The sequence below is a fragment of the Micropterus salmoides genome, unplaced genomic scaffold, assembly GCF_014851395.1.
Source record: "Micropterus salmoides isolate LMB-PRFRI ecotype aquatic unplaced genomic scaffold, ASM1485139v1 Ms_hic_scaffold_6, whole genome shotgun sequence".
In the NCBI taxonomy this organism is placed as follows: domain Eukaryota; kingdom Metazoa; phylum Chordata; class Actinopteri; order Centrarchiformes; family Centrarchidae; genus Micropterus; species Micropterus salmoides.
This window is the reverse complement of record NW_024044348.1, coordinates 32391946-32418096: the sequence shown is the minus strand read 5'-3', so window position 1 is coordinate 32418096 and position 26151 is coordinate 32391946. Positions and strand designations below refer to the sequence as shown.

Genomic DNA, 26151 nt, shown 5'->3' with positions numbered 1-26151 from the left:
GAAGGGAGGCTTCTACCGCCACGCCTGCTGGCTAGCTGCACAATGTAGGCAATGAGTAGAGCCGCAGGCCTGACACATGCCTAGTCTTTCACTACGCCCACGGCCTTCAGAGATTTCCCACTGGGAGTCGCAGGATAATGATAATTCATCTTTTTTGCATTACTATAATATGACATTTCAGACAATGTCATCATTGTTTATTTTTCCTCTTTGTGCTGTTCTTTGTTTTTGTGCTTGCTACATTTAAGCGGTAACAATACCATATAAGGAGCCTCAATATGTCAGATGACAACCCACTCCACCAGTTCCTATAACCTGCAGCTGAAACAGTTTATTATCCTCGTAATGATTTTCTACCTGAGGTGATAATTTAGAAATGGCACGGTGAAGAATTCCTCAGCTCCAAGACATAAATCAACCAAAACTACGACTAACTCTCCAGTTTTGTTATGGCCCCTCTCATCCATCACCAACCAACCCCACCTATACCTAGAGCTACCCCGTGGTGCAAACCAGCACGACGCAGTGGTTTATTTAAATGACAGATCAGCGGGAGGACGTCAGTCTGTGTTTTTTGGGTTGTGCAAGAGCTGATTTTAATTAATGAACAGAAGGAAAAATTTTAACCGTCTGACTCTTTTCCCTTGACTGGATCCATGCAGAAAAGCTGAATCTTTTAATTTGAGAGATGCACATATGATGTCGGTCTACTTAACTTGCATTCAGCCTACTTTTGACACTGTCAAATCATGACACTGTGGCACAGGTGAAATTTCTAGTGGTCACTATTCATAAAGATCTGAAACTGCAACTTTAGTTTTAGTTTTGTTTGTCTTTTTTTGGACTCTTTTTTACACTAGTCTATAGTCAGTAAATGTTGTTGTTTTGTTGTTTAAATGTCAGTTGCATCGTCTAAACCAGTGTCCAGCCCAGATTGAGATGTGGGTCACCAGTCAAGGTATGGTGATAGGTGTAGACCCATTCTAATTGACCACAGATAAAAAGATTTGTCATGTGTCGCTGTGTTGTTTGGAAAGGCATGTAATGGGATATAATAGGACAGCCAACTAATCGTGTAATAGAGAATGTTTAATAGCTAGCTGCCATATTGTAGGTATGTGATAAGGGATTTAAGCCACAGTATGTTTTGGAGGCGGCGGATTGTGCTCCTGTAAAAGAAACTCAGCAGCAGAATAAAGCTCAGCTGATGAGTAACTTCAATCCGCTGCTTTGCATAAAATGTCAGTCTAACTTTAACAGGTGTTTGATCAGCTGTGCTGCTTCCGTTGTATTGCATCAATCACTCACTGTCATCTAGTGAGACGAGCTAGATAGCATCTCGTCTTTTGTGACCGATTTAAGTTACTCCTTGATAGTCTAATCCGTAGCCGTTGTAATTTTGCTGTGTGAAATAATGCTGATAACCAAGACTGTATTTTGTCATGCCTCGTGCATTTGAAAGTCATAGCAGAAAGCTTAAATTGAATCACTGTGTTATTAAAGGGGTAATGTGTAATTTTTTGTAAATTGGTCCAGTATTGAGCGACCGTGCAATCTTTGTTTTAAAGGGTTAAAAACACCAAACTTGCACAATAACACAAACTAACCGATGTCAAGTAAGAGAGGTAAAATTACTGTTTTTGTTAATGATAAGAGTCTGGTGGCTTTGGTGGGTTCACTATATTGACTGTTTCTGGTTAAACAAAAAGAATCTTAATATCTAAAAAAAAAAAAAAAACAATCTGAACCTGTCTGTGTCAAAAACAAGATCTTTAGTGGGCGTACTTTGGAGGGCCGGCCCGAGTGTCATTTTTTGAGCTTCGAAGCTTTGATAGTAATTAACAGTGATTAATCGAGGTTTCGCCACCGCCGCCGTGTTCATTATGTTGTTAGTTTGTTGTAGCCTACAATTTAGGCTACTGATTCATTTTAAAATGTGGGCTATTTGACATTTTCTTTTATCTGTAATGAAATTAAGCAGTTGTAAAATGAACACCATAACTGCCACACTACCATTATTGTCTTTCAGTTTAAAGTGCTCCCACACAGCTCAGGGCTTCATTTTGTTTTCACTTTGATGTAAACTGGAACGTTACATTCACTGCTGTGAGTGGGTGTCAGGCGTGCGGGGGAAAACACTCTCAACATTCGAATCTGAAAATTAAACAATTGCATGTATACCCAGTGATCGAATATTTGAGTATTCGAATGTTCGGGTCCAGCCCTAGTACTTTGACGGCGCAATTGCCAGCAAGGATTACGTTGCATCCTGTCTCATTGCTGCAGACTGCAGTGCGCTTGCTCCATTCTGGACCAATTATGACATTTTGTCCCACGTATAGACAGTAATACATGGGAAAATGGGGTCCAGATAAAAAAAAGACTGAAGTTACCCTCTAATTATTTTGGTGATATGAAGATACATGTACCATTCCTTGAGATGATTTAGATTGCAATGTGGTTTATAAGGAAGCAGCCCTTTTTAATATCTGAATATGTATGACATGAGTTCCCTATCCAAGCAGCAAGTTGACTGTACCAAATACTTTTGCCAACATGCTATTTATATATGGGGCTTCTCCTGTGTCCTCCTCTGTCTCTCTGCACACAACACCACCAGTGTCCTGGTTCACTGAAGTCCTTCATATTTAGACCAATACGGGGAGGTAAAGAGGAAATAGTGTAGACGGTACAAAGTTGATGGCATTTTTCTCCATTTATAAAGATTTTAAACTCTGCTGCCATTGTTGAAAATGTCCTAAAAGGAGTACAGGATGAATCACTCATGATGATGATGATGATGATGATAATGACAATGAATCCTGTCTCAGCAGGGAGGCTCCAGTGCTTCCTCTTTTATCCACCGTTCAGTGCACTCCAGAGTAGTTTTTGTGCAATTGAATCATCCGATGCTCTTCAAAGATAAACGCTGTAAATGCTGCTGCTTTAATGATATCACAGAGAGTGCTGAAAAGTAAAGTGACCTGAATTAGGTCTATTCTAACGCAGGGATTTCTAATAAAGAAAGATTTTACTTTATCTGTTCGGTGTGAGGAATTCCTTTCTGGTATCTGTTCAATATAAGCAACATTTCTATCCTGCCATTCAGTGATGTTTTGCTGTCACTGGAAAGGCTTGCGCCATATTCTTGCCAGTATAGAATCAATACTTCTGATTACGTATTTGGATCCCCATTAGCTGCCACGTGTAGGCCAATCAGTAGGGACAAGTGTTGGGAAAAGTTGCAGTACTGTAATATTATTACTTTTCCCATTAGCTAGTAGTATAAGGGATTACTATTTCCATACTACATTTACTAATCTAGTAAGTTGAAGTGAAAGTAATATAGTAACGCAACAAGTAACATAACTAGTTAAAGGAGTAATAAGTAAAAAGTAACTTCTTTCAGTTCCAGAGTAACTTTTCCCAACACCGTCAGGGACTGGACAATTATAAGAAGTTGTAGTGACATATCATTATTAGAAATACAAACAGCTGGATCTGTAATGAAAACAATAGTCCATGCTCAGCTGTGGGAAGCTGGTGAGGGATTGTGCCCACGCCGCTGCTTTAGTAACTCTTACTGGTTGATCAGTGCCTGAATGGGTTGGTGGTGGGAAGCCTGTCCAGGTTTTCCTTGCTGCTACAGGTTTGATATTGGCAACTCAGTATAACACACCTTTGCGAAAGTGTCAACATACTTGTGATCTCCTCTCATTCATCGCCATTTCAGACTTAATGATATTAATATGATACAGAAATAGCAGTACGCTCTAATGATTATTTAATACCTAGTGGGTGTCTTACCCCAGACAGTTTTCAAAATGTCAACAGAATAGGCAGCAGTCTCATACAGTTTGACATAATCATTAGTCGTAATGATCACGGTTGTAAAACACAGTCTCCCATCTCTTCCCTTTTTAGCTTTATTTTAACATGCATCCTAATATCAACGTCACATTAAGGATCTTTCATTTTGTATGTGAGTTGTTGCGTGCACTCATTAACCAGAACAGATCAGTAATATACTATAGTATTATACCAGCTAAGGTAGATGGACTAACTAACTATTATTTCTCTGTCCTCTGCTTAGTGCACAATGTGAAAAATCAATATCGGATACAGTGTTTCCCAAAAGATTTTAATAGACTATAGTGATTTGACCTCGGACCCTCTCGGGGGGCCTTGGAGCATGTCTACCACCCCACCCCACCCCGGAATAAAATTTTGTACATTTTCATGTTAAATACATTAATTTGATGCAAAATCAAAAGGCAATCTATGAACAACTTTGCGCTCTTGTAAACAATGTTGTGCTCTAGTAAACTATTTAATCATAAACCCTTTGTATAGCTAAATGGTGATGAAACAGCAACAAAAGTCAACAAATTTATTTAATGTTTTTAAAGCAACCCTAAATCAAAGAATAGTATTTTCCCTAACATTTTATTGTTGTTGTTGTTGTTTTTTTACTTTTAATCGACAATGTTTTATACTTTCTGTGAATATAATCCAGTTAATCTTATTTCCATACTGTATAGACACCTTATTTTGAAAACCGGACGTTGTCACATGTGTATCCTCGCGTTAAATTCATCAAGTCCGACTCAATTTGATAAATAATGTTGTATGTAGTTCTCGTATCACGTAGCATGAAGACTTCACAGCTTCTCAGTCAAGGTGCTAAGCCACCCAGAACCCAATAGATCTTATTTTGTGATCAATTTAGTTAGTAGGTGATGGCCTAAAACAGCGGTTCCCAAACTTTTAAGGCAGCGCACCCTTTTCTACATCTTGACCCGGGTTGCTGCACCCCCAAATACCCTCTCTAGGTTTGCATAAAGTTTTCAATACCGGTTTTTTATTTCATGAAAAAATACTTGATGTAGTTATTACACTACTACTAAACCTTTTTTCCTCTCGCGCATCCCCTAGACGCAGCTCATGCACCCCCAGGGGTGCACGCACCACACTTTGGGAATCGCTGGCCTAAACAAAAGCAACACTCAATATATAGCCTTTGCTGTGTAAAATAGTGTCTCTGCTCTTAGTCATCACATCTGTTTTTGCCTTTCAACATGGAGTGCGCTGGTTCAGTTCTGTCGTCAGACCAATGAGGAAATGGGATTACTACAGTTTTAGGGATTTGTAGTCATGACATTGCTAACCTGTTGACTTTTCCCTCATTCACAGTGAAATTCGCACAAGGTCTCTCATTCCAGCCTCGTACCCCATTCTGACTTATTTACACAGGCCAATCACTCATACACTCACAGACCCATATATATCATTACGTGGTCACTCTCACTGTCTCTCGCATACAAACACACACACACAGAGATCATTTTCTGTTGCTGACGATGACCCGTCCTCTGAGTAGACCATTGGGTCAGCATTCGAGGAAATAAAGCCACCCATCTCCAGTTTCTGCAAAGCTCTGTCTTGAGTCTCCTGGGAACATAAGAATGTACCAATCATTTAGTATACGTGGACCCCTCCCTGCATATTCCTTGACATATTTCAGTGTTTATTTTTTATTGTGTCAAGTGAGGGGCAGATTTTGGATAAATGTTAGTGTCGTAGATTATTTTTACAGTTTTTGCTAAATATGCTTCCTGCATTTGCTCAGCCAGGCAACCAGAAGAGTGTCTATTGTTATTGGCAAAGGCACATCATGTTGTCACTGTGATGTTATTGCAGTACTAAAGTTTCATTCTGTTTACTTTCTCATGTAATGCAATGTTCTTGGACCAGTCCTGAACACTGTTATAAGCTTATTGCCATATATCAATATATACATTGAATGGTATGCTCTTGGTGAGTCCAGCACGTGGCTTATGTTTTATTCTAATACATTTTGGAGAGCCTGCGTCTGCTGTCTTAGAAGCATGGTCAGGATGTTTGATCAGGTGTCTATAGTCTGTCCTGTGCTGTTCCTCTGTTCCTTCTTGATGTCTCTCTCCCATGCGTCTGCGAGAACAACACCTGAGTTATCCAAAAAACAAAAAGACACTTAACGTTAGCCCCTGACGGTTCCATTTTCTTTATGCTAAGAGAATATTTGCACGGCTACTGTCATAACCACAACGTAACGGTTTTGGAACACGAGACTAATTCATGAGACAACGTTGACATTTAACCTAGCTAAAACGGACCAACGTTACTCATGATGTAATTAAACAGAACGCTTGTTACAGCAGCCTAATTATGCCCTTGAGAAGGAAGCAAATGCCATCCTTACTGAAAACGACAGGAGCAGAATTTAAATTACTTTGTGACAGCTTTTCTTTTAGTTGTAGTGGTTGTGAAATTAATTTATAAACATTATATTTTTTAATTGACAAAACAGCAGTTGAAATAGTTGTAAAGAGCAAAAACCACACAACACATTTTACACAGAGGGTAAATTCAAAGTATTGAATTCACAAAAAAAAAATGAGGGGGACGTGGCGTTCATTAAAAATGACAAGGGATGTCATGATAGACATTGTCCCTGGGGAATATTGAAAATATGCTGTGATATAGATTCACTGCTCAGCCCCGTTTACACAGACTTCTCTTTAAGGCTGAATGTCTCTCCCTTGGCTGTGAGAGCAAGCAGGGTTATCACAGTGCAGTGTGTGTGCGTGCGTGTGTGTGTGTGTGTGTGTGTGTGGCTATGTGAATTTACTGAAGAAATCCCCGAGCCCTGTTCTCAAGAAGCAAGATTTGCAGTTGCTGCCTCTGCAAACATTAGGAGAACCTCTCCTCTGTGATGCCTCTTGTGTGTTTCACAGTCTACCTGGGTTTTCTCACCCACACCATCACCTTCTAACCCAATGTCCTCTTCTACAGCCAAAAACAGACTCTGAATGTGGGGCCCAAATGCACATTTTCAGCCTACACAACACTCCCTGTGGTACACACACACATTCAAATGCTTTACCTCAGCTGTATGGTCTTTTAGTCTACTTAAATTTCACAGTGGGCTGATGATGCTGTTTTGTTTTCCTGCCTCAAACTAGAGACCTGTTGGCTGGCTTTGTGTGTGTGGAAGGAAACAAAATTTGCTTTCTGCTTTGATCAACAGATGTACAAAGAGCAGGGGAATCTGTATTTTAGGTGAGGTACTTCTTGTAGCAGATGCAAAACCAGTGATAAGAGTAAAAGTTGTCTGTGTGCTCTTGATTGTGCTTGTCTTATTTGAATTGCTGCTGTAAGTGTGGTGTGATTTTAATAAGTAAAACTAGGGCACATTGTATATGGGGGGAAGTGACAATACATGCCTCAGTGTTTTGAATGGCACAAATTCAGACAGACACACACAGCCCTCAGACCTTCACTTATATGTAGAATACACAATTTACAACATACTATCAAAGTAGCATTGCACTGATTTACATCTGTCAGGCAGTTTTCCTTTCTAATTAGGCTACATTTCTTAACCTAGCCTATGAAAAGAAACTAATGACCTAGTTAAAAATGTCTCTTGGGTACTGTACTATAGTGGCAGAAACAGTAGTGGGTTATTATGCTAGATATTGCGAGGGTAGTTTTAACATTTTGGGGAACCAAATACTTCTCCTCTTGTATTTTATGTCTGTGTATTGATATATTTGGCAACAGGCATTCTAAATATAAAGACCCTTTTTAGTGTTGATTTAATGAACACAATTCCACAATTATTAATCACTGACTCTGAATTGGTGATATGACATGATGGTGACATTGAAGTAACGGCGGTTTTTATTCTAAACAAACCACATTTGTTGTTGGCCGAAATGTAAAATGTCTCAACAGCTCTGCACCTGACGAGTTTTCTAAGGAAAAACCTGCTAGATGCTTAGAGAGTACCAGAATTTCACTCACAATAATGTTATTAGTGTGTGTGCGCATATTTTCACCTCGCGTGTGTGAGCTAATGCGTATGGTTCAGTCTAAGCAGGTATGTGCCTGCACCCCACAGTGGAGAGTGCACTGCACCTCACTGTGTGCTAATGCAAGTCTGTGGTTGTGAATGAATAATTCAGAGAGCTGGCATAGCTGGGTGGAGCCTCTATTATTCATGGTTGGCATTGGAACCAACAGATGACTGCTGTTAATATTAAGGACCAGCAGACACAGTCATCCGCCAAGAAACCAGGCAGTCTTCAACACTTTCATGTCTGTCTCTATCCTCTATCCCGTGTCATCTCCACCTCTTTGCATTTCTCACACTCCTCTTTTCCTATGTCCTTGCTCTCCTGATCTTTGTCCTCTCCATCTGTGAGCATCTCTTTCTCTCCCTCGCTGTCTCTGTATTTTCTGCATCTCTTTCTACATATCCCCATGTCTCTGTCTCTCTGTGTCATGCTGTTTCTATCGCTCTGTTCCTATTAACTCTTCAGCTGTGAACTTTCTTGGAACAAGATGTCTCTTACTGAAATGTTAAGATTAATTTAATGTTAGAAAATGTTATCTAACAGAAACATAACATTAAGGCAGCGTCACTTTATTTTATGATTGAACTGATGTACCACTTATTTCATGCAATTTCTGCTAATGTGTTGAATTTGGGGGTGGAGCTAGACTCTCAGAACAGTGGGGGCGGAGCTTCATCATGGTCCGCGGCTGTCGGAGCTGATCGCAGCGACAATACTTGTGCTCACACCAGAAGTGTCTCCCCGCTCCTCTCTGGAGAGAATACGCAGCCTTTTTTAAAATAAAATACGCTGTGCAGACTCCCGATCGTATAGCAACAATAAACAGTTAAAACGACAAAAAAGAAACTATTTAACTACATAGCCTACTTAAACATAGTAGAAGCACAAAAAGCAAGCTCTTATCACTAGGGCTGAAACGATTCATCAATTAAATTAATTACTAAAATGCATTGACGCAAATTCGTTGCATTGATGCTTTGTTTAATCCATGTAACTATACAGCACAATGATTCGCACGGACATTTATTACTGTCGCACATCGCCCTTATGCTGTGAACACAACGTATAGTGGAGCTGTTTGCAAAGTGAAGGAAGAGAGAGAAATTAGTGAGGGACAAAGACGAAAGTGTCCAAAGTATGGGATTATTTCAAGCTAAAGAAAACAACTCTGTAATGTTGCTGTCCATTCACCGTAAAACAAAATTTATGTCGTCTCGGCAACAGCACGACGGCAGCTGATCAGAAAGCACCCTGTTTTCTGCCAGCGGACCACAGACAAGGTAACTTTAGCATTTAACTGAAATCATGATTGATTGTTGAGTTGAAGTCTAGCCAGAGTAAGTCCACAGTCCTCAGTTGAAAATGTACACACGTGCGTTTGTTGTTCTCCTTTTTTGGGCCACCGCCGCAAGCAAAAGTACTTCTTAAGCGACACATCAGTGAATCCTTGAAATAATCTATAGAAGCTTTGAATACAAAAATCATTGTTAGCTGCAGCCCTACTTATCACTAAATCAACAAAATCTAAACATGTCCGCAAAATCAGGCAGGCAAAACGCTATTTTGAAATGCTCTCTGTGGGATCTGCAGATGACTGTAAGAAAGTAGGTAACTTGAGAGCTTTGAAGAAGGTAGTAGAAGCACAAAAAGGACATATTAAAAACAAGCCATTAACGTGGGGCAGGCTGCACACTCTGCTGCTGAGCTTCCAGTGCAAGTTGAGGAGAAAACTAAACGGGTGATATATAGCAGCCTAAGTCTGTCCCTCTTAATTTCCAGGATGCATGGTGGTGAAGGGGGTTTTGTTAAAATTTGCAAATAAGTCTCCTATTTGTTTGAAATACTAAAGTTACTTTTGTGATTTATGTTTTTTTTTAAACGTGTCTGCTTAGAATATAGTGTTTTTTGTTGGTAATTGTGGTGGTTTACTAGTGAAACCAGGAATTGAAGGGACTGTTTCATTTCAAGGACGGCTGCACTTGCTCATCTAACATTTGATGTTACCAGCATGCAATTCTCTTGTCCGGCTATGTCTACAAGTAACTGATATAATAGTTGCGGCCCACGTGTGGAGGGCCCCTACAAGTAACTGATATAATACCTCCGTTTATGGTCAGATTCATTATGTTTAGAAGTAATTTCAGGGAGGATTGCTGAGCAGAAGCTAGGGGTTTAACGGTACACAAAATCCAATTGAACCTGTTTGGGTTTACGCTTTGGTACATTTTTGAAACAGCAGGGAAAATGACAAACTGTAGAAAACATATGTCATTTATTTAAAAAAAAAAAAAAAAAATTAAACATACAACGGTGGCTCATTGTGTGTGATTCTTAGTGTAACACTTAAGTCAATTAAATACTGGTATAAGAAAAAATAAATGTCAGTAATGCTCCATCATAAGGCTCTGTCCTGCTGATAACTGCAGCACAACTGCAGCTTGTTCTTGTTTATACACGGCAGGCACAACTGACTGACGAAAATGCACATGTGAAGACACATTGTAGCAGGACTCAAGCATTTTGACCATATATGTAAATTCTGTATTTTCTACGACCAAGTATGATTTCATAGTCACACCAATCAACACTCCTATAGCATTGGTTGTTACTTTGGCAATGTCCGAATCTTCAGTGAGAGGCAAGGAGAAGCACCTCTAGCTAAACCACATCTTTGGGCGATGCCGTCGTAGATGTCATGTTTGAAGTGTTTCAACAGACATCCTTGGCTTCAGCTGAATAACGTCAGCATACAGTTGGACATTTTCGCTGTAACGAACTGGGAAACCAACAATACATGATCTTGAGTAACCTGGCTGACCAGGCTTTGCCTACTAGCATGCTACAGCTGATCCCCAAACCTTTCCAGGTAAAGCTTGTGCTCTAAAATTTCTGTTGTCTCGTGCCAGTAGTAGACCTAAATAGACACGACATGGAAGGCAGAACCGCAGCTCAAGAACGTGGACATTTGTATTGCAGATTCGGCCTCGGTTTCAGAACCGTTACACCCCTGGCAGCACAGTTTTCCAGAGCACCAGATATAGACGACTGTCTACCCTTGTGTTTGGTTGACCAGACTAACTAGGTTGAATGTAACAATCTGATTTTGTCCTTGTGTGCCCTCTCGGGCAAACGGGTCTGCCTGTGTCTTCTTTTTAGTGGCTGCACTCTGCACATAGTCAGTTCCTGTCTGAATTTAGGATTACTCGCTGCTCAGGTGATCTGTATAATCTCTAGTTTGAGCCAAATAGTATTCCAGTGTCCTTTGCCATTAGGATTTTGCCTTAAGGCTCCCCTTCTCAGTCTCCATTTTCTCCCTATGTGCCTCTCTCCTCCCTCTCGCCCTTCTTTTTAGTGCAGAGATTTTCCTTCATGGTGTCAGTGCTGCTGCCACAGAATGCTTCTTTTATTGAAGAGATTAGGAGCTCCAGTCACCACTAATGCTGCTGCCATATTGTACCAGCATCCTGCTGTGGCTGCTGCTAATGACGTTCTTTGTGTTTCCATCCCCGTGCTTTGCCTCCTCGTCTCCTCCTCCTCTGGTCTGAATGGAGGACTTGTCATGTGTTGCCATCAAAGCATGAGGAGAAGCAATGGAAGCAGCAGAAAGCGGCTTCCCCCACCTTCCTCCTCACTCGTTCTTTCTCACCCCCCTGGGAGGTTTGAAGCCACATCTGCATGTGTGTGTTTGAGAGACTGCATACAATAGACCATGGTTGAAGAATGTGTATGCATGTGAATGTATGTGGCAGCATATATTAGGCCAGAGGATGAGGGCTTTTTGTGTGTACGATTGTGGTTGTGTGTATGTTGTCAATATGAGTTCAGTAACATGGTGTGTGTGTGTGTGTGTGTGTGTGTGTGTGTGTGTGTGTGTGTGTGTGTGTGTGTGTGTGTGTGTGTGTGTGTGTGTGTGTGTGTGTGTGTGTGTGTGTGTGTGTGTGTGTGTGTGTGTGTGTGTGTGTGTGTGTGTGTGCGTGCGCGTGCGTGCGTGCACCTGCCAAGCAGATGTCTTGTCAGAGGAGCACAGAACCTCCCATAATCCCACAATCCTCCAGCTCTCAGCCTGCATCCCATCCACTTCCACCTCCCAACCCTCCCATCACCACTTTGGGTGCTTCCTACTCTAACCTGCCTTCCTACATATCATTTTGCACTCAGGCCAGAGTCGGGGTCGGAAAACTGGTTCCAAGCTGGAACAGTGACAAAATTTCCAAGAACCATGAATTGGTTAAGACAAGTGCATTTCAGTTCTGCAGTTCGGTTTCCTAACTCTTTGGATGTTTCAGCTACGCTTCCAATTAAACCGTAGTGAGTATTTTACAGTCCATAAAAGTTCCACTTTACAGGACCTGCTTTGCAGAGCTAGTGTCATGTCATTTTTCAACCACTACGTAACTAAAGCATGCTACAAGAGAGAATGCGGACTGCAGAAAATGCAGTTTGGATTAGCTTCACTAAAAAGAATTATGACAAGAAAATGCAAAACCTGCAGTAAGGATATTTCATGCAAGGGGGGAAGCACCTCCATTATGAACACACATTTACTTCAACACAGCGTGAACTACATTTAATCAATTAATTGTTAATTAACTGTCATATGCTCAACAAAAAACTACTGTGTGTGATCTTTAATCAGGCATGTAGGTGGTGCTGCAACTAAATAATTTTAATTTGTCAAGTAATCTAATGAATTTTTTAATTATTCAATAAATCGTTTTTTCTTTTTGATAATTGGAGTTAATTGTGGGTGCTATGCTTAATGATGGACTCAAATGGTTCATAGATTATCAAAATATATGCAGATAAATTTTCTGCTGTGTGACTAATCACGTTGTTAAAACTTTACATATTAATTGTAAACCCATAGTCTGACATAACCATTAAAAATAATGGAGTTTTGCTGCATTGGTTGACATATTTTTTATTGTGTTTTACATGGTTGGGTTCATCTGAAACAACTCTGCATCCGCATTTTAGATATTCAGGAGTAAACCCATGTCCACAGTGTTACACTTGATTACATTCATTAGATCATATATTAGATTTTAATGGGATACTCAACAGATACAGAGTACAGCTCAGTTTAAATGTCATGATGAGTACTTGTATAACCTGTGGCGCTTGAGATGGCCTTTTTAAGTCTGAGAAAATAACCCTGATGTCATTATCATGATAGATAATGACGGATGCTGTTGAGCTGCATTATGGGAAATGTAGCATCCAGCATTTTTGGAGTTACTAGGGACTGAAAAACAGGACATGTCAGCCTCTGCTGCTTTGTTGAATCTGTCTTGCAACATTGCAATATCTGAACATTGCAATAAAATTTGTGATTTTTCTGAGCCTTAGCTGATTGAACAGTGCTTTATTTTTTAATTTTACGCATGGGCTTGTAAAAACAAACAGGATACAGTCCTGGATACAGCACCCGACACCGTCCGAATATAAATGGGGAAATCCTGAAAGAAAAGTATTATAAGCAGGCGCACTCACAGCAGGCGGACTATATTGTAGCGTCTCCATAATGTATGCAATGATGAAAACGACCGCAGCCTGCCTCTGCCTGGATGGATATTGAGAGGATATAAATAGCCAGGCCTGGATGAGTGTGCGCTGAGGCTGGAACCACAGCACACAGAGCTCAAACAATAAGCTGTCACCACTACCCTTCCTCCCCTCTGCTTTCTCCCATCCAGCAGCCTCCCAGATCTTGAGGGAGGGTGGGGGTTCTCAGTCCTTCTTCCTTTCTTTCTTCCACTTCCTGCCTCCATGCTTTTGTAATCTGTCATCGGCGGCTTGTCCGAGCCTATCACTTACTACGTCAGAGAAGCAGGCAGGAGAGCTGTCCGTCTACCGACCCGTCTGTCTGTAGCGGGAGAGGTTTCCCTGTCGCACTGCTTTATTTTTCATTCAGTGAGATAAAAAAAATAAGGGACGACGGCTGTGGATTAGACCCACACATGACTCTTTTGCTCTACTGCAAAGGATGGATGTGATCCCCCTCCCTGACCTCGCTCAGTTCAGAATTCCAGTAGGCCACCATAGTGGTGTTTGTTTGTATTTCTGATCACATTCAGACTGATGGTTGTTAGTACACATCTCTGAGCCATCTGGTTAATCTGTGTAGGGGAATTGTCATTAATCTTGCTTTCCTCTTCTCCCTCAACCCTTGAGCAAGGCATTTACATCCAATCCCTCTAGTGCAGCTGTTGATCCTATAAGTCTGTGGTTGTGTTGGGCATAATTTTACAGTTAAATAAATGCTTAAAGGCCGCAAAACAACCTCAACCCAGAAGACTGCATGTGGCTTTCTTTCCATTGCTGCTGAGCCAAAGAGAAGAGACCTAGGAGAAGCGTTTCTGTGGGACAGTGAGAACGGCACCACAGCTTAAAAAAAAAAAAAAAAAAAAAAGGGAGAAGATGGCTAGAAATGTTTCATGTGGCACACGGCAGAGGCAGGCACACATTTGAAATGATTTAGTAACCCACAGTCTCTCTTAACTTTCTTCTGCTCCATGATGTTCTCCTTTATTATTTACCACCCCTTGCAGCTCTCTCCTGTCTCTAAGCTCTACTTCAGATTTGAGTGTCCCTTCCCTGCACCTGTTTGTACCAGAATACCTACTCAACTTTAATTTCCTCCCTGGTATAATCTCAACCATCTCTTTCAGAAATCCTTTTTTTAAATTTAGTACTTATTTCTAATCTTTGTTGGTTTGAAAGGTTTGATGTGGTGTGATCTGTGGTAAATTGTTCCTGCTGGCTAAATCACTGGCACAGCATGCGCTCAAGGATTGTTGTCAATATTGATTTTGATTACCTCTCCAGCAAGTTGCATAACTGATCTTACTAGCTAAGCAGCAAAAGTACACCATCAGATTTGTGCCTTTTTGGCTAATACAGCAAACGGTAAGTCAGGTAACAGTGCAGTAATGTGTGTGATTGTTATCTTGTAATGGTGAGGCACAGATGCAATGCTTCCTTTGCTTAAGACATTTTAGACCTCAAAGAAGCATCATTATTTTAATATAAAACCTCCAATGACTCCCTGTATTGTAAAATTGCTAGTCTTGCCAGTAATCCCACTGAATATCAACACCTAGGTCAGCTTTTTGCAGCTTCAGGCACTTTCAGCTGATTGTCTCCGGTCTGTATGGTTGAGTCTGAATGCCTTTCAGCTACTGTACCACTGACGGCTGTTTACTTTACATGTCTTGCAAGTAATGACGCCAAGTGAAGGGTTGTTTGAGACAGAGTTGAACAACTACCAAGCCACAGACCTAGATATTGTTCTCAGGACCAGGTCTAACACACGAGTTCTTTAGTATTAGGTATTTGCCGCTACAGAATCTGATCCCATACTTTATGATATTTACTTTAATGTTGATTAAATATGTGTCTGACATGTTGAAATCACAGCTGTAGACTGCTAAATCAGACAAACTATTTTTCACGAGTTCCTTGATCCAAATACAGGAGGTTTCAAGGTTTATAAGCTTAAATTATTTATATAATTTGAATGAAAATTTAACTGGTAGAATAAGACTCAAGAATTTGACTTTGACTCGCTCTTTTGGAGTTGTTGGAACTACTGCAACACTGTCCACTCTGATTGTACAGTTGTGTTAGAGAGTAGAGCTTCTTCCCCACACAAATGATCTTTGGCCTTTTACTCTTTGGAATTAGTCTGACATTTTAACGACAGCTGGTATGATGTGGTATTTTGCACGCTTAGCTTTGCTGATAAGAAAAGAGAAGAGAGATAACAGGTTTGTTAGTGTCGGAGTTTAGTGATTGTGTATTTTGCCAGCGTCTCTGTCTGAACTCGCCGGTGCGGCCAAATGATTTTTCACACATGTGAGCAGGGCTGCTACACATTGGAGGTGGAGGAGGATAATTCCGGTCTTAATTTATAGTTAACAAGGATCCTCTTGCAGTGTAGTTGATGTGAATTCCTGGATATTAAATGTTCTGCAGGTTTCTGTGGTGGTCCAAGTAATATTTGTTCTTACTCCAGCAACATGGCTAAGCTCTGTTTGAGACTGAGAACATGATTACAAATACTGATATACTGCTGGTATATAAAATATTATTGTGCTGGCATGTAGATCCTCTCCTGTCTTTGAAGCATTTAAAATGAATTTAAAAATAATTGTAACTTTATGTAATCCCCTCTCACACTTTTACAGGACAGCCTATCGTTATAACGTGTGTACATTTATTTTACTTCTCAATTTAAATGATTTGCTTTTATCAGTATATGTTCTCAGGTGTACATATTGTAATGAACTAATATCATGTTCTACAGATGCCCGTTTGAACTGGAAAAGTTAAATAGAGAAATTAAAACCTTACATTTCAGCAGTGTAAACAAACAGACTTTTTAGTCGCTGTACAGGCTTTTTGTCACATGTAGACAAACAGAAAGCAGCGTTCACAGACTGCATTTTATAGACCTGTTGGTGATATAAAACTAATGAATCAATCTAATCAAATGGCAGGGAAAAGCAGTTGTGTTTTCTTCAGTGATTATTTTTTCCGGGTTGCAAAGACTTTACCAGAAGAAACGCTGTCACACACCTCGCACTGTGGTCAAGCCAATGAGATGGCTCTTTCATGTCTTTTTTAAATTTATTTATTTAAAATGTGGAAAATATTCAAATATATTTCCTTACTGGCAAATAGTGTTTACTATGAAGCTCTGTGTCAGAGTTTTGTTAAGAGCTGGAGGCGGGGCCAAATTTGACAGAAGCCTCCTCCTCGTAATTCTCTATGCAGGAAAAACCCTGATGTGATCATTGAGGCCCAGTAGGGACTGCCTGCTGTGGTGGGAGACAACTCATCCAGATGAAAAGGACACGAGGACACTGAGGCTTATTAAATGTCTGGGGATACAACTTCCATCTCTGGGAAAATTATCCTTCTGCATTTGCTCTAATTGAAGCCCACTTCCTGGCTCCTCTAACATACTCACACACAGAGACACTAGTGGCAGATGCAAGGAGAAAGGACAAAGAGAGGTTGCCATGCCTGTGTGTGTGGCCACTTTGATGCACTCCCTCACTTCTTTAAATACAAAATACAGCCCTGCTTGTTCAATACTTAGTATGGACAAGTCTCCGTGTGTTGTTGTGTTGAGAAATCAAAAAGATGTTGTGTTTATTAAAATGCCTCCTATGTTTCCTAACAAGACAACTTTCAAAGGTTGTCACTGGTTTCTCTGTGTGTTCCTTATCATTAGACTTGCACTTCAGTTCCATTGATCAGGCTATATTTTTCATACACAACGTTGTTACAGCAAGCCAAAGCTCACATTTTGAACAGCAGCAATGTGAAACAGTGACAGAGGTAAAATGCAAATTGTGTTGAACATCAACTGTGCGTGTCACGTCACGTGTGTTCATTGTTTGCTGTTGCAAACTGTTGCTGTGAAGTACTTTACATATGGGGAAATGTGATGCAGCCACGAATCATTTGTTGTTGACCGTTCCATGATGTCCACTCTGCAGAGCCTCCACCACGGGGAGCTTATACTGTATATTTGCATACCCAGCAGGTCACATTTCCATATTTTTCTTTTGCCACCAGTAGTACGCTTCACCATAAAATCTTTGTACTGATCCTGAGTCCAGGTTTGATAGCCGTAGCTGCACTACACTTGCGATACTGCCTTGAAAATCCTTTTTAAGAGATAAGACTTTGTTGGGATTTTGTCATTGTTAAAAATAGACGGTCTGTCTACATACTAAGCAATCTATCCACCATAACATCAAACATAAAATTGGTTCCTCAACCATCACTCCAACTATGGTGGTGGGAAACTTGGGTGTCATGATTGATGACCAGCTGTCCTTTTCAGACCATGTTGCTGCTGTCTCTCTTACCTCGACTATTGCAACGCCCTCCTAGCAGATCTTCCAGCTTGTGTAGTGAAACGCCTACAAATGATTCAGAACACGGCAGCTTGTCTGGTTTTCGATCAACCCAAGAAGGACTCCTGTCACTCTGTTACTCAGTGACCTCCACTGGCTTCCCGTGGCCTCCCAAATCAAATTCAAGTCACTAATGCTTGCATACAGAGTGGCTACTGGGTCTGCACCCATCTACCTAAACTCCATAATACAAGTTTACGTTCTTTCTCGGCCACTACACTTCTCCAACGAACGCCGTCTGGTTCTGCCATCCCTTCACACAAAGCAATCTCAGTCCCAGCTGTTCTCATCTGTGACACCACGATGGTGGAACAATTTACCACATGCCAACAGAGCAGGGGCGCACTTTCTCTTGTAACACCTCTAACTCCTAACCTCTTACATGCTCTTCCTTACACTTCTCTTGTATTGATTGCACTAGTTTGTTACCTCTTTCTTCTTCCCCAAGCTATATACCCCATTGATGCCGTACGCGCCAATAGTTCTTATTAGTATTCATTACTGCTTGTACTAGCATCTATTGTCACTTGTAGATCTCTTACTTTACTGATCCTTTGTAGGTTGTTCCTCAAATGTCACTTTGGAAATGTGAAATATTCCAAACATAGTTATACAATACAGTAAATTAAGTTATAGATAAAAAAAAGTCATACCTAGTTCAACTCCTGCTTCTTGCCAGTCATCTCTGATTGCTGAAAGTGTTTGGCAAAACATTGCGTAAGTATTGATTTGAGTCCTCGAGGGTACCGTTTTTAACGCTGTAGAAAAGCGTATGTTTAAAAACTGCATTCTTAAAGAACCAACACACTGCTGCATTATAACAAATGTAAAAACATTTAGTGTTGTGTATATAGTGCTCTCTATGCACTATACAGAGCTCTAGTGTGGCATTACTTGACTATCCAGACTTGGAATTTTGTGGGAATGTTGTTTACTGCTTAATGAATATAATGCTGTTCCTTGTTGAGTGTGATGGAAGCTGTTGTTTAATGCCGCCTCAGTAAATTTAATTTCCCTCAGGAAAATTAATGACATTCTGTTTTAAACAGACACATATCTGGGCTAAAGTTAAATTGTCACCACAATCAAAAGTTGATTTTTATAACCTCTGTTTGGACTGTAATCTGTGGATGGCCATGGGCATGCTTGTACCAGTCTTCTGATTACATAACCCAAGGTTTTGCCACAGTAGTTTTAGAAACTGACAGCGAGTCTCAGTTATTCACCAGCCCTCTCTGATGATTTATCCAGGGAAAGCTGACAGGGCAACAATCAGCTAAACATTCTCACAGTTGCTTGCACATGGTATGTGTCCAGTACAAATGTGCAATGAATGAAAATGAGTGTCAGCTAATAAGAGCTGGATTAGAGTGTTGTCTAAATATCCAAAATTTTAAATCGCAACGTTGTACTAAATGAAATATATTTGAGATAGAAGGCTCTTAACTCCATCAAGTGACAAATCTGCTCCATTGACAAGGAACTGGGAGACTGACTTGTGCAATTGTAAGATGGTGATTTAAGCTTAGTTTCTTGTCAGTGCTAACAATTGTGATTTAGGGAATGTGTGCTTACTGTCATCATTGTCTGCACTGGATCAAGACAGTCTCTTATCCAGTGTCAGAGCAGTGTATACGTCTGTGGTGGACTCAAAAAAAAGACTACATAGAGGAAGAAAAGCAAATTGCATAATGAGGTGTGATCAAACTCTGCTGCAAAAGAACTTGATATGACAAGCAAAGACCCAAATTAATTAAATAGCATTTAAACTTGTTTTTTTTAATCTTTTGGAACAATCATTTCTTTTCTTCTATCGCAAAAGAGGCGAAAAGACCTCTTTGATTGTCTTTCACTGGCAAGTAGACTGAACATTTTGTTAATTTATTTCAACACAGCATCGACAGTTTAGTTGACCAATGGGGGGCAGCCCTACTTTTCAGAGATGTGGTTTTTCAACACCTTTCAGAAGACTTGTCTGTAACAAGGCCTGGACAGCTTCAGCAAAGACACAGACATACCACATTGTTTTTTGGTGCAGGATTCTGGATGTTGGTGTAGAATGGAAACAGAAATCAACACTGCTTTATTCTCAAGTATAATGAATATGTAGGCATTTGCAATGAAATATTGATCTAAATAGTGTTTCTCAACGGGGTGATACCGCCCCCTGGGGGCGTTCCGAGGACGATGGGGGGCGCTGGAAGCAATATTTTGGAAAGGAGTGCGCTGAGCTGCTTTTGGGGGGCGTTTGTTGGTTGGAAATTCTAAGGCGAGTTTACACCAAAGATTCACAACAATATGAGTTTAAACTACTTGCAAAAAACTGTGGTCTGCAACATTAAAACCTGCCAGACTATGTATTTTTTTCAGCTACTTGTGGTGCAGCTTCGTGCTGCCTTCACGGGAATGGGAAGTCAGAGTATCATCTCTAAAATTTTACCCACAAGGCGTTGACTGTGTAAACTCTGGAAAATTGACGCTGTCTTTCTTGGTGAAAAAGTGTTTATTTCTCTGAGCTATACACCGTGAACATCTTATTATCGCAGTGGTTACACATTTACAAGAGGGATATCCGCTGTCGGACTAACCCTGAAAGCAGCACTGCGACATCAGCGAGTGACGGGGACCCACCTTGCTCTGTGAGTTGCAGACAGTTTGTGCCAAAGTGGACATATACTGTAGTTTCAGTAGGCTATAAAAATGTAATATTAAAAACTGAAGCCCTGTCTTGCTCTGTTGTGGACTGTAAGCGGCACTTTATCAGAAGTGCTGAAGGTTAACAGAGTCAGAGATTTCTGCCTGATCTTAGGTGTCGGTTAGTTTCGTTTTCCTCTGGCATGAGCAACTCCTGGTCTCATTCAGTTTTGTCTGTTAGACGGCGAGGGGATACTTCCATCGAATCAGTAACATAATGCAGTATAGGGCATGTAGTAAAATGTTATGAATTCTCTTTAAATAGGCTAATGACGTTAGTCTCCCAGTACGACTTTTTTTATTTACATGTCAGAGAACTCAGATAAGTGGGAGAGATTCTGAATGTGCAGAAAGTTTTGAACATGAGCAGTGTTTCCCATACGTTCATTTATTTGTGGCGGCCCGCCACAATATCAACGCTGACCGCTGACATATTGATTTTCGATTTGTTTTACTAGGCCTATTTAAAATCGTATTTGACTGCAGAGCTGCAGGCAGCGCGTATTTGCGCAGCACATCCTCTCACTCGTCTCTCTCATCCGTCCCTCGATCTCTCGCTCTCTCTCCCTCATGAACACAGCTGCACAAATCTGTGCAACACGACGCTGTCAATGTCGGAGACCCAGCTATTAAAAGTTATTAGCAAGCATGTAAGGAGGAGAGCTAAGTTAATGTTAGAATACAGCTGGGTTTTTGAGGCTAGCACGCTGTATATAGCTGCGCCACAGTTACACTGTCATTCTGTGGGAAACACTGAGTTATGATAAGTTATTAACAGATGAGCTAATAAAGTCCAGTCAATAACTGAATTAAAACGGATTAATTTATTACTGAGATGAAAAGGCATTTAAATAGGTTACTTCCCCTCAAAAGAGGAGGTAAGACTTAATCATGTGTGTTGACTCAGCAGGGATGATATTAAATAAGTTGATCTACAGGAGAAAAGGAATAAGAATGCCTGAGAGCCTCATTTACATTATATTCTATTATTATATATTTTGAATTGTCTCCTGCCACCTGAATTTTTAGACATTTCCTGGATAATGGATAGAGGGGCGCTGGCCCAAAAAAGGTTGAGAACCATTGATCTAAGACAAAGTAGATAGATGAGCAACATAACCGAACATTCACTTTATCACTTTCATCTGGAGTCTTTAAAGCAGTTCCAGTGCAGTAGGTTGCAGCAATACAAAGAACACAATACTAGTTGTAATGAAAATGGCACATAAGACGAACAGTAGTAATGTTTCTGTAATCTGGCATAGCAAAGGGAAAAGGCAGCACTCTGATGTTACAGCAGCTTTTGATGTAGCACTTCCCAGTGTGTTGCCATGACACACTGTCACCAGCAGCTCCTGTTGCACAGTGGGAGAAAATTAGGAAGAGAGGAAGAAGAAGTGATTTCCACTTGTGTTGGTGCATCTGGTAGCTGGAGTGAACTGGAATTCTAAATGTGTACTTTGATGTGTGATGAGCCTTAAGCAAGATTATACTTCACGCGTCCGCGAGTACGCGAAGGTCTGCTAGGGTCCACGTGATGAAAAAAATTGCCATCAGAAGGGGTACGCATAGGATCCTGCGGACATCCAGAAAGTGACTGCAGAAAGTAGTATAAACAGAAGTAGTCCGCGGGGTCCACAGCTGTCCGTATCCTCTCACGAGTATATTCGAGGCTATATACTTGGCACTACCTGACTGTGGCTAATTCAAAAAGAGGCAAAGAGGTGGAGCTGGGGAGGGCCGAATGAAGACTGGTTACTGAACCATCTAGCGGCTAGCCACCTGAAAGGACACCTATCTTTCACTGAAAGCGGCCACATCTTTATTTATGCATAACTTTAAGCCATAATATAATTTAAACAGTTGATTTATATTAAATTCACCCCCCGCACAGTTGTCATAAAAGGGGAAACTAGCTAAAGAGACCAAGACCAGTTTTTTGTACCAGGCTGTAAACATCTTTATTTCTGCTGTAAAGTTGGGCATTTTAACATGGGGGTCAGTGTGGGGTGACTTGCTTTTGGAGCCAGCTTCAAGTGGCCATTCGATGAACTGCTGTGTTTGGCACTTCAGCACTGGTGGCTTAATATTTCAACAATAACTCAGAAAAATGCATGGCTCCTGATTGATTTCATTTCTGCTTCAACAAAAAACAAAACGCAGCGCAGTCTGGCAAAACAGCTGATTCCAGCTAAGCTGTTTCTGCTATGCAGGACAACATCAGCCAGAAGTGCTTTGTATCCAAGCAAATCCAATTGATGCAGGTTAAATACCTTATACCACATAGCATTGCTAATTTTACTGTTTTATATGGTATTCATTTAGACAGAGGAGCAAATCATGGCTGCAGTAATAACTTTCCGGAGTTGAAACTTCCTGGCTCATATTTCGTCTTCTGACTTGCTCTACAGTCTGCTGTAGAAAATTTAATTGAAGAACTATTTTCAATCAGAGCCTTTACTGAGTACCACTTGACTAACTTGAGAAGAGCGATATGAGCAGTGTGACTCTGACGTTCTTGCATAGCTTGAAGGCATTCCTCAGCACTAGATGGAGACAAGAATAGCACTCACTTGTCTCTCATTTATTGGCTAGCTAATGTGGCTGTGGGTTGGTGAGCCACGATGCTCTGTTCTAGCTGCGCTGCTCTAGACTTAAAGAATCGCAAAGAGAAAGAAGCGGGTGCCCTCTGGGTGCAGCAGAGCAGCCTGGCCTTACATATATGTGGCTCTGTCAGTTTGCATACAGATCTGCAATGGTCTGCAATTAGGCTGTTTCCTGTTTAAACACAGGATATGGCAGTGCTGTGAAGCCTGACCATAGATGTTCTCAGGGAGTATGCTAGCCAGTAGCCAGGCACTCTGAAGGAGGTGCATCATTTTCATGGCTCTAAAATTACACAGTTACTTTGTAAGTGGAAAACAACTGGCTTACACTCAAGTGCACAAAATGTCTGAATCAGTGAAAGCTATGGGCTGTTAATTGTTTTCAGACATGGAGGAAATAAAAGGGAGTTGTTAAAGAACATGTTTTAGTTAACATAAGTTATACTCATGTTGTTTGTTTTGCTTTTTTTACTGTGTTTACTGATCTATTCTGATGTGACTCTGGTTAAGAGTGGCTGTAGTCCGTCTGAAGGGAGGCAGTGACCAGAGTATGCAGACCAGCTACAGCCCCTCCCTACCTTGTACAAAGCATTGGAAAATATGCGTAAGCAACTTCCTCCTTCTCCCTCCCCATTTCAACTTCCTGTTCTCGGGGCTGGTCGGAAGTGAGATGCTTTGAATGGAGGCTACTGCGGGAAACCTTCTTCAGTTACTGTTATACCTTCAAACTGTTTAGTATTGCCATAATTTGTATGCTGTCACTGATTTACAACTGGCTGTGTGGCTGTTCAGAGACACATAAAAAACACACATTCACTTTTCAGGCACACAAAAAGATACACATACTTGATAAGGGTTTGTATAGACACACACTCTGTCAGCACACATTATAACCTACATTCTTTTACCCACTTGCTGCCACACATGCTCTACCAGGAACACACACCCAACCACACATGGCCTCTTTTTTTAGGTGCAAATGGAGACGCATTTGTATATTCTCTCATCACTTACAATTGATGTCTTCACTTTTTGGTTTATTCGCTCCAAACCAGCTGATGTAAACGCACCTATTTCGCATTTACTTTCTTTTTTATTACTTTTTTGCTACATTTTTTGCTCTGTTTAAAATGCGCATTATAATTAGATGGAAACATGGCTTGTGGCTCCCTCTTTCTCCTTTCTGTCACTATATCAAGGTCACCTTCAAAAGACTAGTAATTAGCTGCAAAATCAAGATTCTCGACAGGCTTGACTAATAGCAGAGAGCTGCCTTTCACTCACTTACAGTTTCAGGATTTCAGATTTTGCATCCAATTTGTATAACTTCACTAGCAAACATAAGTCACTCAAAGTAAGTCACTTTTCAGCTAGCTGTGTGTCTTTTAGTCTCTTTAGCCTTTTATCAGCGCCTAATTTTTGTTTGGAATGGGGAGGATGGATTAGTGAGATAAGATTTGTTGCACCTTGGGAATCTGAGTTATGTTTGCAGTAATAGCATTTTGGTTGGTTTGCATATGTGATGTGATGATAAAAATTATTTCTACACCAATTGTAAAGCCAAATCCATATGAGACATTATTTCAAAGCACCCAACAAAACTGTAGAATAAGCCTATATAGAGGTGTAAGGTAATTTGAGGGACCAAGCATTTGAAGTGGTCGCTCTTCTGCTTTCTGTGGACATGAACCTGTCCATGTTAGCAATGTGTCACGATATTAAAATATGGACGCTGATAACCATTGTCAGCTGAGGCCACTCTTACATACATACACATCTTGCAGACAAAGAGAGAGCAGTAATTATCTGGAGCCTAGAGAAAGTGTGCCAGTTTCAGAATGCTTGCATTTATCTTCTAAAACAAAGATTGTTGGTTGTGTTTCTAATGCCTCGCTTTCTTTGTTACAGCTCTGATGGTACTAGCTGAATAGTGACCGCTACCGCCTGAGGACACCTGCTGCCCAATTCCCTTCATCATGTCTGGAATTCATGTAAGCAAAGCACGCATAGCATTTTTCTTTTCACATTTACCCATTGTACAGGTTTACAGATGCAAAGGGAGGCAAGCGCTTTTTTTAACACGAGCACTCTCTACATTTCATACAGCTACACACATCTAAACAAGGAGTCGCTCAGGATAACCAGTAGGGGTGGGCGAAAATAGATTCTTAGATGCATCGAGATGCGGATGTGGACAATTGTGATTCGATTCACCAGTGTCATAAATTCATTTTCTAATTAATTGAACTGTTAATTGATAATCTAATGTTGACAGAGCGTGTGGAAGTGCAACGCCTGGACTGTCTATGGCGTGCACATAACTGAGACCAGTGATCCCCCTATATTTGGCAGACTGTTGCTGCTGAATGAATGTGCGCCCCTACTAAAATATCACACGATCATTAATATCTGTGCACAACTAACAATTTTCACTCGCACATTGTGCACATATGTGACAGGTGCTGTTATAAAAGCAGCGTGAGTTAGGTCTTTTAAGAAACGGTGCGTAATGTGTGTGTGGGTGACTGAATCTTTCGAGATCGAGCAGCAGAAAGTGACGGTGATGAGGGGACGTTTTATTTTTATTCTAATGTACAAATGAAATGTTTGGTAATTATCCAGAAATCCTGTCTAGAAAAATAGATGTATCAATAATTCGTGAGTTGCCTAGAGATTCCAGAGTTAGAGATAACCAGCATCTGGTACTTGTTCATAGCAGCAACACCAGCACAAAGAGGTTCATTCTTACAGAAGAACGTCTTGGTGATAGTTGGAGGGAATGCCTAACATCTGTTCGCTTTTTTGACTCTGATTTTGTTTTTAAAAATGCACATAGTCTAACTGAAACTGACATAGAAAATAATTATACAACAAAAAGGTTCTCTTTCTCAAATTGGGCTTTTATCCTGTCAACGAGATTGTCCGGACGTCACGGACAGCTTCAGAGTGTTGTGTGGAGAGGGCCTGGCAGAGCGGGCGATGGAAAATCTGCAGGCCGGTTTAGAGCTGCTAAATTTG

General features: G+C 40.7%; 1 protein-coding gene across 1 annotated transcript in view; it reads left to right on the top strand.

Moving 5' to 3' along the window:
* The window catches only part of LOC119890227 (tyrosine-protein kinase CSK), a 48703-nt gene that overhangs the window by 3827 nt on the left and 18725 nt on the right, over positions 1–26151 (top strand). The window contains exon 2 of the mRNA XM_038701384.1: positions 25042–25124. Coding sequence (XP_038557312.1) covers positions 25110–25124 — 15 coding nt within the window. The 5' untranslated portion in view covers positions 25042–25109. The remainder of the gene's footprint in view (positions 1–25041; positions 25125–26151) is intronic.